The following is a 14130-nucleotide window of genomic DNA, read 5'->3' as shown; positions in this document are numbered from 1 at the left end:
ACACACACACACACACACACACACACACACACACACACACACACGGTACCACTGAGGGCTGTACGCAAGGAGCATTGTATCATGGATTTGTGGACACTGGACAAGGGCAAGTAGGCCAGGAGCAGAGATAGTGGCTGTGAAACTGGCCTGAGCTGGCCCCAAAGAGGCTTCAAGTCCTCTGTGGATCCCTAGATGCCACTGGATCCAGAGCTGCCTGGAGGCGGGGCCCACCCCTCACTGCCCTCCTTGCTCACCCTGGAACAGCTGCTGGGAAGAGGCATTTGCTGGGGACCTGGCATCTTCCCTACCTCAGAACACCCTCTGGCCACAGTTTTGTGGCCTGGGATCCACTAAGATAGTGCCATTTATTTAGGCAAAGTTTTCATCCTGAGTTGAAAACAAATATAGCTCCTTATTAGTCACTAGCCCCTCTGAGTTGTTGTTTCCTGAGAGAGTATTTGGGGAAGAGGCCTGGCTTCTTTCTTTCTCTCTTTCTCTCTTTCTCTCTTTCTCTCTTCTCTCTCTCTCTCTCTCTCTCTCTCTTCTCTCTCTCTCTCTCTCTCTCTCTCTTTCTTTTCTTTCTTTCTTTACCAGGGTACAGGCCAGATGCACGGGAGGGTGACAGGATTCACCTGAGACAGAGCAGGGAACAGAACAGGCAGACTGACGAAATACACTGCTGAGGGGAGCAGCGGGCGAGACAGGAGAGGTCTGTCTGCTGAGCCATGTGGGACCCTCGCTGGCCAGCCGGGATTGAACCAGCGCTGCAGAGGCTGCGCCCAACAGCCTGTGCCACCAGGGGAGGCCCAAGAGGCCTGGCTTTTGAATTGGGAGGAGTGGAGGGAAGGATCAGGAGAAAGAATCTCCAGTATCTGTCTGGGGTTGGGGGAGCGGGTGGCATGGGAAGGATGGGGTAAAGGGGCATCATACGGTCCAGAGTGACACCCAGCCTCCCCATATCTTCCCTTCACCTCCCTCTCTGCCCCAAACCTAGGGGAACCTGGGAGACGCCCCTTGGGTTGTGAACTCCCTCCTCTTTCTTTCCACGATGCAATTTGCTGCCTTCACATTTTGCCGTAATGTAGATTTTTCCACTTGATTTCCTAGGATTTGTGTTTTCATTGTTTTTTCTTCCTTTTTAAATTTAAAATGACTAAAGGAAAAAAAAAGAAAGAAAGAAAGAGGAGGAGAGGCGAGGAGCCCAAGTCTGCTGGCCTCCTGGAGCTGGAGCTGCAGCTGCTTGCTGGGGCTGAGAGAGGACAGCCCTCGCGCCTGCGTGGCTCAGCTGCAGGGAAATGTCTCGATGCTCCCGAGAAGGACTTTTCTCCTCTGCAGTCTGCAGCCCAGAGCCTGGGGTGCTGCTTAGGCAGAACGAGCAGCCTGCATCACACTGATTTCCTGGGCTCTGGAGCAAGAGGGGGTGGACGCAGTCCTTTCATCCTTGTCACTTGACCCAGTGGGGCAGCCCATTCTCTGCCCACCCCACTGCCTACAGGATGACCTGACCGCTTAGCTCCTTCTGGGCTGGGTCCTTCTGGGCTTGCCTCAGGGCCTGGCAAGGTAGATCTTACGGTGAGTGAGAGAAAATAAAAGAAGGAGGGCGAGGTAGATGCCCAAGTCTGGATCATGTGGCTGAGAGCTCAGAAGAGAAATAGGGAGCCCAGGTTCCCCACTGCACCCCTCATGGGGGTGGGGGTGGGCAAAAGCAGATTGTTCTGTTGGGAGACCTTGCCTTTCTGCCTGCCAGAGTGGGCAGGCAGGTGGGGCCCCATGAAGGCAGGGGATCAGAGGATGCTTGGAGGGGTGGTTTGCAGAAAGGTGGGAAGGATAAGTGGAGTGGGGAGAGCTGTCTGGGGGGACAGGTGGGAGCTGGGGGGACAAGGAACCTAAGTGCTGGTGCACTGTTGCATGGGCCCACCTAAATCCATTGGGTGTGTTAGGAGACACCTCCAGACGGGAAACCTGGCAGGAAACAGACTCTCCCTCAGTGTCCCTTAGTGTCTGTGCCCTCAAAGTTCCCCACGTCATCTGTGCTGAGGGCGGCCAGGATCAGATACTCTAGGCTGTGGGGCACAAAACCACCTGGCTGGCCCAGCAGTGAGCCTCACTTGACGGTGGGATTCACGAGTCAAAAGTGTTTTCAGCCTGTGGCTCTCTGCAGGGCAGCAGCTCCGAGGGAAACATCAGAGCTGTGTGGTCTGGTCTGAGCCTCCCATCCTAGACGGAATGGGTGGAGGGAGGGGATGCAGCCCCGACCTCCCTCCTCCTCCTCACCCTGCTGTTCCTCCTCTGCCCTGGCTGTCAGATGGTGATGGTCACTGTCCTCTGCTGTGTCGGCTGCATGGGAGGAGCTGCTCCGTCCTCCTGGCTGCATCCCAGCATCTGAGCCATCCTGGGCATACAGTAGGTGCTCAAGAAAGGCAGTGGTGGAATGAATGAGTCTTGGGGAGTGTGCTTGGGTCCTGGCTCCCTGAGGACCACCTCTGCCACCTGCGTACTTCTGCTGGCCAGGAGTGCTGTCCTCTGTCTTCTCGGGGTGATTGTGCTCTCCCTCTGGTCTTGCTCACCCAGCCAGACTGGATGCTCTTGAGGAAGGGGTCTTACTAGCTATTATTTCTTAAGGATCAATTGTGCCAGAAACTGAGCAGGGTGCTTCTCAAATGAATGAATGGATGAATGAATGAGTGAACAAACACGGAGACCTGGTCCTGCCTTGGGTGAGCACAGTTGGAGACACTGACATGGATACGTTGGCTGGACTGGGGATACAGGGAGAGGTCACAAGACCACAAATGGAAAGGGTATAGAGACCACAAAAGATAACAGAAAACCCACATCAAGTTTCAGCAGTGGAGTCTCTGTGTCATGGTCAAGTCAGGGCAGGTGCCTGGAGCCTGGGCATAGGATGGGGTTCCAGCTCCCAGCAGGGGAGGGCAGAGAGGGGCAGCCCCAGGCGGGCTCCCCACATGCCTTCTCTCCAGTGCACTGTGGATGTGGGGCCTTATGTGGGCGTGTGGCCCCAAATGAACAAAAGAAGGCTGGGTGTGTCCAGGAGTGACCTCCTCAGGCACACACTTGAGGACGGGATCACCACTGTCGCTTGTGAACTTGACACCACTGAATGTCTTGTCTGGTCTGGAGTCTTCGGTCCAGATGTACCAAGCATTTACATTTTGTCCTATTTACTTTTGATTATTTTTGAAAGAAATAAAATATGGATTACCCAGTAGCCCCCCAACCTCCTGACCTCCACCCCCTACTGTGGGGCCCCACTCATTTCTTGTTCCTCTCCTTACCTCCCCAAGATAACCATGGCTCTAAAGTTAATGGGACCCCTTCCTGTCCTTGTTTAGTCATTCGGCAAGCATTTATTGAGCACCTACTATATACCAGGCATTATTTGAGGTTTTGGGGAGACTGAAAATGAATACAACAGGTAAAGTCTGCCTTCGGGCAGCTCTTGCTCACATATATGTGTATCCTTAAGTCATAAATCTCACCATATGTGGTCTTCAATATCTACACGAGTGGGACAGATCATGGTGCAGTTTGCATATTCAGTCAATTTAGGTTTTCTAGGATTTTGTTGTGTTGAGTAATGAGTGTTATTTTATTAATCTTAACTATATAATATTCCATTACACAAACACCACAGTCTATTCTTCTGTTGTAAAATATTTATATTGTTTCCATTTTTTGCTGTTTCAAACAGTGCTGCAGTGGAAGTGTGTTTAGGTTTCTCACCCATGTGCGGGTTTCCCGGGAAGGGACGTACAAGGGGCCACGCTGGCCTGTAGACGTGGCATCTCAGCTTTGCTAGACACTACCACGTGGTCTCCAGAACATCCTCATGGACTCTTCTCTATCATTGTCCTCACAGAGGTGGGGCCTGAGGGATGGGCTGAGGATGAGTCTGTTTTGATGGGTGGGAGAGCAGCGTGAGGGGAAGGTGAGATTAGGGCTGCCTAAGCTAGACGTGGGAGGAGGGGTGTGAAGGATGGGAGTGGGGAGCAGGGGTTGGGGTTAGGCTGGGCATTCCCAGTAGGGCCAGGCTGAGGGCTGGGGTGGGAGCTGGGGAGCTGGGAAAGGTAGGTGCTTAGGGAGGTGTGGGGCTGCCTTCTATTCACTCCCGGGTTTGGTTGGGGCAGCTCTGCTTACCCTGTGACAGAATAACTGAGAGGGCTGGTCTGCATCCTAAACCTCTGCTACAGTGTTGAGAACCTCATCCAGAGTGGGCGTTACTGCAGCCACTGTGTGCCCCTGGGTAGGCTCTACCCCTCTGGCCTTAGTCTCCTCGATCTCAGTCGTAAGTGGGCCAGGAGGTGTTTGAGGCCCCTAAAGCCCCCATGTGCTCAGATGTTCTTGGCATGTGGCTGTGGCCTCCTGCCTCTGGCTCTGCAATCAGAGGCGATAGCTCGGCCAGCTTGGCCAGAGCTTGCTGCTGGCATGCAGCAGCTGGGTGCTGTCCAGGGAATGGGGTGGCTGGGGTGTGTAGTAAAGGGTTCACCAAGGGGGGATCCAGGAGTGTCTAGGGGACCAGGGGGAACCCAAGACTCTTCCGTGCCCCCTCCCTTCTTTTGATGCTGGTCCTCGAGCCTGGAGGAGGTGGAGGGTCCAACTTGCCCCTCCAAGACAGGGAGTAGGCTTGCTCCTTGCTACCCGGGTTTGATTTGATTGTATTTACCATCAATATGGACTCATGGGCTCTTATTTACTGAGAGATTGGTGGATGGGAGGAAAGCCCCCTCTCTAGCAGAGAGGTTGGAAGAAGGTGTCCTGGGAGAGTGCTGGGCCCTACGGTGATGGAGCTGCAGCCACGGAAACTGAACACAGGCGGGCTGGTGGTTTCGGTGTGTGACTTGCTCCCCCCTCCCCTCCCCCCGTCCCTTGACTCCACGGCCCCTGCCCCTCGGTTATGGACATAGGACTAAAGGAGTGGTGGCAGGAGCCAGTCTGTGTTCAAACCCCCGCTCTGCCCTGACCCTAACTATCTGTGTGACCTTTAGGAAGCCATTCAACCTCTCTGGGCCTCAGTTTGCTCATCTACAGATTAGAGATGTGCTGGTGGTGCCAACCTCAGAGGCGTGAATCCACGTTATTTGGAGAATAATATTCAATAAACTTTACACGCTCCATCTGTGTTACTAGTGTTATTGAGCCTTCCAGAAAGTCCCCAGAGTCCTCTCAGTCCCCTCACTCTCCGGTGGCTGCAAGATTATCACACCCTGCACAGACCACGCTCGCCCTCAAGTGCCTTGTGACTCTCTCACATTCTAGCTGACAGAACTGTGCTCACCATATTCTTCTTTCCCAGCAAAATGAAGCCTGAGCTAGGCCCTGGGCAGTGGGGTGAGCCCACCCCAAGGATCTCGTAGGGAGCGTCACTCACCAATGGTACTTAACCCAAGCTTCTCCCTGTCTGAGAACCATTAACTCGCACCCCCTGCCTCCCTCCCCTCTGCCCTCTGGTCCCTCCTCCCTCCTGGACCAGGTGGCTCCTCCTCACCCCCCACACCCTCATCCAGCTTCCTCCTCTTGTCCATCTGTCTCCCCATATGGGGGGAGAAGCTTGCAATTGGCCCACTTTCTGACTGGAAAGGAACCATATGGAGGGCTTAGCTGGGAGCCGAGTGTCTCCTGGCCGCCATTAGTGCAGGCCCAGTGCTGTGGGCTGCAAACTGGCTCTCCCCAGCTCTCTCTGTGCCCCAGAACTGGAGGGGGCCCCAGTCCTGCTCAAGGACCCTCGTCCTTCCCTCCTTTGTTCTCTCCCCCATAAGCTCCCCGTGCCATGCTCTTCTTGGCACTTGGGACTACTTTGGGGACCTTAGGAGAGTCCTGAGATACTTGGTCTACCTGGAAGGGCAGAAAGTAAGGGAGGCAGGGTGGGGGGCAGAGGGCCATGGCTGCCTTGCCTGCTGCAGAAAACGAGGAGTACAATGCCTGGGGATAGGTGTGTGAAGGGGTACATGTCATGTAACCCCAGGCCCGTAGTTCCCTTCTAGCGAGCATATCTTGTTCTCCCCAAGAGCCCCACCCTTTGGTTCTTACACCTTCTCCCTCTGAGACTCCACTCAGTGTCACCTCTTTTGGGCAGCCTTCCATGCTTGCCACTTCCCTGCCTGTAGGTAGATGCACCTCCTCCCATGGAGCTGGGTGTTGGCACCTTTTCCTGTCGGCCTGGTATTTAGGTAGCATCCCCTTGAATGGTGAACCCCATGCAGCCCCAGCCACCCCCCCCCAGAGTGCATGGAGTCTGTGTGGGAGACTGAGGCAGTCCTGGCTTGAAGCAGAGGCCATTTGGAGGCTGAGGTGTGCCCAGGAGTGGCAGCCAGGTGCCCAGACAAGGTGCCCAGTTTGAGGCATTGGCTGGGCCCCCACAAGATTCTGTGGGGGGTGGACTGGACCGAGAGCCTTAGGTGGGATGCAGAGGAAGGTGCCGATATAGGGAAAGCATCTGGTTTGATTTAAGAATAATCCAGCATGCTTTTGCATCAGCTGTTCCCTGACTCTGTCACCAGGGGCTTACTTCCTGGAGTCTTGCTTCTCTGTACCTCACTAGGGCAGGGAACTGTGTGGCTTGGGGCAAGCAATTAATCTTCTCTGAGCCTCACTTTCCTCATGTGCCCTATGTGGGTCATCACAGAAGCAGCGGTCCACAATGCTTTTGCCCCAGGAGGTCAGGTATGTGAGTGACACTGTCCCTGGCTGGCACTGGAGGGACATGGCTGAGGCTGAGAAATGGCTGGGAGAAGTGAGAGGGCCCTGAGGTGTCTGAGCTACCCGCTGGGTGTGAACCCCAGCTCTGGGCTATGGACTCCACATCCTGGAGGCTCCCACAGTCTTCCTACAGCCCTGGGGGCTACGCTTTCTGTAGGAGCCCGAGCTTCAGAGTCAGGCAGGCCCTGGTCTCTGCCCTGTCCCATCACCAGCCAGGCAGGCAGTGGGCCCTCCACCAAAGCCTGCTGTCAGAACGGCTTTCCCGGCTCAGCTGCCTGCTGGGAATCTGATCACGAATACAATGGGGTGGGTGTGGGGGTGTCTGGTGGGAGCTAGGGAGCCTGCACACTGAGGGGCCTGGGGGACCTGCAGGACAATGTGGCTGGGTTTGGGTTACAGCCCTAGAAGTGCCCATGGTGGGGGGCAGCCTGGTGCTCTGTTCCCCAGGGGGGTGTTGATGAGCCCAGGGCCTGGACAGGAGCCCTAGGAGGTGTGAATGAATGGGGGTTTGGAAGGTACAAATAGCTCAGGATGGGCAATTTGCTCTCATTTTCAGATTTTTTCCCTCCAAAAAACTTTACAAGGCAGTTACAGTGGAACCAGCCAGTGTTTGCTAAACACTGTGTGCCAGATATTAACGTGTTCGTGTGCACTAACGTTAACCAACCACATGAAGTAGGTAGTATGAGCTGCGCTTTATAGATGATGTATTTGAGGCACGGTGAGTTTCCGTAACTGGCCCTGGATCACACAGCAGTAAGTAGCAGAGCTGAGATTTGAACCTAGCTAGTCAGGTTCTGAGCACAATGCTGTATTGCCTCTTGCTAGCAGCCTGTTATATATGGGGAAACTGAGGCACAGAGCAATTAAAGGACATGTCTATGGTCATACGACTGGTGAGTGGTGGAGCCAAAACGTGCACTGAGGCTGTTCTGACTGCACAGAAACTGGTGCTTCCCTGCCCAGCCCAGGCTGACCGAGCTCTTCCACAGGGGGCGTGTGCATCGCCCAGTCGGTGAAGATACCACGGGAACCCAAGCCTGGGGAGTTCGACAAGATCATCCGGCGCCTCCTGGAGACCTCCAATGCCAGGGGTGTCATCATCTTTGCCAATGAGGATGACATCAGGTGAGGGCAGGCGGTGGTGCGATGGGGGCTGGGAATCAGGCATGGGCGACCCCACCCTGGGTTCTAGAGAGGTGAGGTGGGTGAATGGCATGAGGTTCCCTTTCCTATCCCTCCTCTGTTTCCTGCATCTATTCTACCAACCCGGATGGTAAGCAGGTATTCTAACAGAGGGACTAAGGCCGTGGACTAGCAACCAGAGCCCCTAGGTTCTAATCTTGCTCTCCCTCCTACGAGCTGTGTGATCTTAGGCAAGTTTTTCAACCTCCCTGGGCCTCTTTTCTGCTAAAAAAAAAAGTTATGGGCTAATGGTTATGGGTTAATGGGGTTATTTGAGGACCGAGTGCAGGAATGTGCAGAGAGCACTGAGAGCTGAGTCTGGCAGGGAGCAGTTGCCCTCGCATGCCAGCTGGCTCAGCCCCTCCCTCCTTCCTGTGGTGAGTTCAGTGGTGGGGAGAAACCTGGTGGTTCAGTCCTGGCTTGGGCACACACTCACGGTGGGCATTCTCGCCCCTCCTTGGCCTCAGTCTTCACATCTGCTGAGTGGGAACAGGTGAACTCAGGGGCCAGGACTGAGCAGCTGGAAGAAGCCCTGACAGCCTCTCTGCATGTCTGCCCTGCATCCTGAGTCAGAAACTTAGGTTAAAAGAGCACTTGATTATCCCTTAATCTTCTTCCTGCCTTTTCGCAACCTATCACCTACCAGAGACTAGATGTCAAGGCCAAGATGGGCTCAGTCTGAGATTCCCCAGTCTGAGGGGAGACATGGCCCTCACACAGTTTGGTGTGAAAGGCATGTCTGCATTTGTGGAACAGGGTGTGGGCCTCCCTCAGGTAGCAGGCCTGAGCTGTCAGAATCCCTGTGCCCTGAGGCTGCCCCTATTCACGGCCCAGCTGGGCTGTCTTTCTGCCCCCCACCTCACCTGCTCCTCCCCCATTGTCAACCTGTGTCCACCCTGAGTCCCCTTCTTGTCCACAGCTTTTCCCACTTGGTAAAGACCCCATCTTGGACTCCTGAGTTGCAGCAAAACAGATCACCCCCACCCCCACCCCAGGACACATTGCCAGGACCCTGCAGGACGGAGGGGGAAGCTCTAGAAGATCATTAAGGGCTCAAAAGCAAAGGGACCATCTCTAATAGGGGTGCTTCATGCAGTGAAAGGCCAGGTAGGGGGAGTCCTGTCTGACTCCACGCTGAGCACAGAAGCTGCTCCTGAATCCTTCAAAGCTTACAGGTTTGGCTCAGGATAGAACATACCTATTGCCCACAGATCAGCCAACTCTGGGGATGAGAGGGGCCCTTCTAAGCTCTTTTCCTCACTTAGGACACCAGCCCCTGCTCCCTGACTCCTTTCCCAAACCCCTCATTACTCTGGTGCCACACCTGCCAGATATGTACCCACTCCTGGCCTCAGCTCCGCGGCACCCCACGCTGGAACGAGAGGATGAAGGTGCTGGGCCGGGTGTCTCAGCGAAGAGGCACCTGGGGTAAGGGGGAGGACTGCAGGAAGTGTGGAGGGAGGCGGGCGCATTTCTGGAAATCCACATGCATCTCCAGAAACAAACAGAAGTAAAAATAAACGCAGGTGACTTTGCAGGGACAGAGGGGGGGAGCACTGGTCATCTGGCTGGCCGGATGCAAGCAGGTATTAATAGGACTGTGGCTGTGGGTTCTGAGAGCGGTCTCGCTGACCATTAGTGTGTCCTTTGGGGGAGGCTGTAGCAGGTTTGGGGTCCGAGGTTGTCGAGAGTCAGGAGGGGATGGGAGAGGGAAGGTGCAGGCTCTGGCAGCCCTAGGCAGCCCTGCCCTAGCTGAGCACACAGGCCCAGCTGCCAACCCCATGACCCTGGAGTCTTGTCCTGGCCTCCCAGCCTTGCCCTGGGAAGGGCCTGGCCAGCTGCTAGTACCCCACTCTCTCACTCGCTGTGTGATCTTGACCAGGTTGCCTGTCTCCTCCATGCTTCAGTTTCTCCCTGAGGAAGCAGCTGGGTTGGGGGGATTCTACTTTCTAGAAGATGCCTTTGAGGCCACTGAGCATTGACTGAGCACCTCCTGTGAGCTTCTTCCTGTGTTGGGCTCTTGGGACCTGATTTCATTAGGACCATCGTTGTCATAGGAACTGGGCGCCCCACACCCTTGTCCTCACCTGGGAGGGCGCAGAGAACAGTTCTTTGAAAGACCCAGACATTTGGCACAGAAGGGGGAGGGTGGAGAGAGCAGTGCAGGCAGGAAGCAGCAAGTGCAAGGGATAAGCTATAGAAGGGTGTTGGAGTGTGTGCATGTGCGTATGTGCATGTGTGTGTGTGTGTGTGTGTGCGCGTGCGCACGCAAGTAAATGTGACAAGGGGCCAAGGGATGTGGGTTGGGGTTCGGGCCAGTGTGTAGGAACCTGAGAGGAAGGGCTGGGCAGGTGTAGTCAGATCTGGGACAGGTGCAGGCCTAGGGAAGCAGATGTGCTCTTTGCAGAGACAGATGTGGCCCTAGGGGACAGGAGGGGCCTGGGGAGCACACTGGGTCTATGAGCAGGGATGTCCAGAGAGAGGCAGAGGCTGAGGTTATGGTGAGAGGGGCGCTATGGGCCTCTGGGCAGGCATGGGTCCAGTGGGCAGGGTACCAGCATGGGCTGTGAGGGGGACAGGTGTGGGCCTGGGTGGGCCTGGGCCCATGGGCAGGGGTGGCTGGGCAGGGCAATGGCATGGGCAGACACGGCCGGGCTGGGTGGCGTGTGTTCCCGCAGGCGTGTGCTGGAGGCGGCACGGAAGGCCAACCAGACAGGCCACTTCTTCTGGATGGGCTCCGACAGCTGGGGCTCCAAGAGCGCGCCCGTACTGCACCTGGAGGAGGTGGCTGAGGGAGCTGTCACCATCCTCCCCAAGAGGATGTCCGTGCGAGGTAGGCCTGGCAGGCCCTGACAGCACACCCACCTTCACCACTGTCAGTGTCATCCCCCACTGTTCCTGCTTCTTGCTCCCCTCCTCCAAGGGCTCTTCCACCCCACTCCTTCCCTGCCCATACCCCGTCTTCCTCTGCCTGCCCACAGCCTCTCTTTATTCTGGCTTGGGGGGGGCCTTTCTGACCACACTCTACCCAGCAGAATTTAATCTACAAGAATCCCTCCTCAGATGTATCTGGGTGTGACAGATATATGACCAGACAGGAGGCTTATTTATCAGGGATGCTCCTTCATCCCAGATAGCCTCATCCCTTCACACCGCATCTGGAGGGGTACTTTGCCAAAGCAGGTGGGGATCTACCAGCAGGTTATAAGAGGGCACTGGGCTGGGGCAGAGGCCTCCTGCAGAATCACGTGGGTCTGGTAGCCCTTGTGGGGATGGACTTGGGGAGGTTCAACTTGCCTCCACCCCCAGTTCTGTTCTCACCCCTTCTCCACCCTGCACAGGAACAGACTAGTCTGGCTGGGACCTTGCTGTGAGCAAGGCATGAAGTTCCCATTAGCCTGATTTGGCAAGGACCCCACTGTCTTCGTGTGGGGAGGCAGGCTCCCAGGGCCCTCTCCCCCCGTTCTCCCTGGGTTCAACAGAATGCAATGTTGATGGAACTGGAAAGGCCTGCAGACATCTTCCCCTCCACTGTCGAAGAGACTAGGCCCAAGCAAAGGACACTGTTGCCCAAGGTCACTGAGAGGTATCCTCTAGTCACCCTGAAGCAGAGGGAGCACAGGCAGGAAGTTCCCACACCACCTCTCTCAGCCTGAAGCCGTAACAAACACAATGCAACAATCACTGTGGCTGTTGGTACCTACAATGCCAGGCCCCTTACTGACAGCTCATTTAGCCTTCCCAGCAACCCCAGGGGCACTTTTGTCCACATTAAGTACATGCATGAGACTCAGAGAGGCTAAATGACAAAGAGTGGCAGTGAGTGCCATAGAGACTATTCAGGGGCAGAGCTGGAATCTGAGCCCAGGACTCGTGTGACAAGTGCTTTCCCCTACGCCGGCCCCCTCACCCCGGGACATTAGAGAAGCCTTTAGAGCACTGGTTCTCATCTGGGGGGTGGTTTTGACCCACCATGGAACATTTGGCACTGAGTGTGCCATTGTCAGTGGTCACCAGGGTGGAAAAAAGCTGGTGGCATCTAGTGGGTGGAGGCCAGGGATGCTGCTCAGCATCCCGCAATGCACAGGATAGTCCCCACACAAAGGAAGATCAGACCCTAAGACCCTGAGTGTCAGTAGTGCCAAGGCTGAGAAACCCTGATGTGGGCTAGCCCCCACCCCCGCCCCCCGCCAACAGTCACTGAGTCACTTGGACCCTTCAATAGACCCTTTGATAGCTCACCTCTTGGTTGGGGTCCCTCTGAACGTCTAGGCCCATCCTGAGTGCCCAGTCAACAGTGTGCATTACGTGCAAGTGTGGTCCATGCAGAAGGGGCACTGGAAGGAGCGAGAAGGCTCTGTTCACCCTCCAGCCTGCCCACCCTGGGGCAGAGCCTCCTGGCTGAGGGCAGAACCGGAGGAGCCTGTGTCTGTTAGTGGTGGGAACGTTCTGGACTTGAAGGGAGGGGATCCGGGGCCTGGTTCTTGCTAGATAGCCTGGGTCAATCTGCCATCTCTGGTCTGATCTCCCTTTCAGAACCAGGGTGTTCAGGACCTCCCCAGTTTGGGTGCCCTCCTCCAGCCTCTGTCTCTGCTCTAATCTTAGGAACCCCAGGTGGCTCCTTCTCAAAGCAGCCCTATATTAGCACTTAGGTGCTTAAAAGGCGGTGGAAACATGCTCATCCTGTTCTTCTCCATAAAGGCAGCAGTTGTAAGATTACACATGCTTCTCCTGGGACTTAATACAGCTCTTTTCATTTTGAGTGAAATGAAATGCCCCACATTTTGTTCTTTCTGGCTGGGCTGGGGATCAGAGGATGTGATCTTCCCTGGGGAGAGGGGGAGCATCTAAGCCTGGGGGAGGGGAAGATCTGAGGGCGGGCAGGGAAGGGGGCTCTCAAGGCCCTGATCTCCTGCTTCCCCACCAGGCTTCGACCGCTACTTCTCCAGCCGCACGCTGGACAACAACCGGCGCAACATCTGGTTTGCTGAGTTCTGGGAGGACAACTTCCATTGCAAGCTGAGCCGCCATGCACTCAAGAAGGGCAGCCACGTCAAGAAATGCACCAGTGAGCTCCTGCGCGTGGGGCGGGGCCTGCGACCAGGTGGGGTGGGGATGGGTCAGCGCTTGGGAGTGGATTTGGGGACCAAAGAGGCAGGGCCAGGGTGATATAGCATTTGACCCCAAGAGGCTTGAGGGTGGGAGGGCTAAGGTCCTAGAATGCCCTGCTGTGCTCTTTTGGACAAGCCCTTGGTGACAGTGCTGAGTGGGGGAGGGGCACCTGGGTCTCAGCAGAGATGCTGACCAGCCTGTGGCTGCCTTGGGATTCATCTGGGCAGACCTAGGATGGACTCACAGAACCGAACTAACCCTAGATGCCCTCTGTCTATTCTGAGGCTCAGTAGTCTTTACAGAGCCTTCTTTACAGAGCCTTCTCTGACGCCGCGGGGTTCCCTCAGTCATTCAGCTAACACCTGGTCCTGTTCTAGGTATTGTAGATGAAGCAGGAAAGAGTCAAAAATCCCCTGGAGTTTTTATCCTAATGGGGAGACAAACCATAAACAAGATAAATAAATATGGAATACGTCAAGGACAATGCAGTGGCATCCAATAAAACAGATCGGAAAGAGGAGGGCGTCCCTGAAAGGGGGGCCTCTTACATTTGGCGGAGTCCTGGACAGGACCCGGCATGAGCCAGGGGAGGACTGGGCTATGGGTCTATTTTACAGGCAGAAAAGCGGAGGCTCAGGGAGGTAAGTAAAGGGGCCCAAGTTCCCACTGATGGAAGGTGGTAGCGCAGGATTTGAAACCAGCCCCAATCTGAGCCTTAGGCCCTCAGCCTCCTGGGTAGCCATCTTGGTATATCTGGCACTTGGATACATTTGTGCTCTTGGTCTGGGCAGCACAGTAGCAGCCTCAGTGACAGTGGGCACCCCTCCCTCTGAGGGTGCCTCCATAAGGGTGACAGACTACCTCCTATATCCTCCGGGATGGATGGTGCAGCCTGGGCAGAGGACTGGGTGAGCAAGGGCCACTTAACCAGCCACAGGGACATGGTGCCCGGAATGCTTGGCAGCCAGATGGCCCACTGGGCTGGGGAGGGAGGGAGCATGGTGACATGGGTGGGTGGGTGGGAAACATGCTCCCCTCTGGTGGCCAGAGCCCCCGGGACTCACTTAGGCCCCAGGCAAGTTCATGTGTAGGTGCAAGTGGCAGTGTGTGTTCGCT

At 55.7% G+C, this 14130-nt stretch overlaps 1 protein-coding gene across 1 annotated transcript in view; it reads left to right on the top strand.

Annotated features, from left to right (window-relative positions):
• Positions 1-14130, top strand: part of GRM4 (glutamate metabotropic receptor 4) — a 100597-nt gene that overhangs the window by 56775 nt on the left and 29692 nt on the right. Inside the window, exons 3-5 of the mRNA XM_037520867.2 lie at positions 7710-7845; positions 10581-10735; positions 12830-12970. Of these exons, the coding sequence (XP_037376764.1) occupies positions 7710-7845; positions 10581-10735; positions 12830-12970 (432 nt within the window). The remainder of the gene's footprint in view (positions 1-7709; positions 7846-10580; positions 10736-12829; positions 12971-14130) is intronic.

The sequence above is a fragment of the Talpa occidentalis genome, unplaced genomic scaffold (genome assembly GCF_014898055.3).
Source record: "Talpa occidentalis isolate TD23 unplaced genomic scaffold, MPIMG_talOcc4v2.1 talOcc4.2, whole genome shotgun sequence".
Lineage (NCBI taxonomy): Eukaryota > Metazoa > Chordata > Mammalia > Eulipotyphla > Talpidae > Talpa > Talpa occidentalis.
This window is presented reverse-complemented; position numbering and strand designations above follow the sequence as displayed.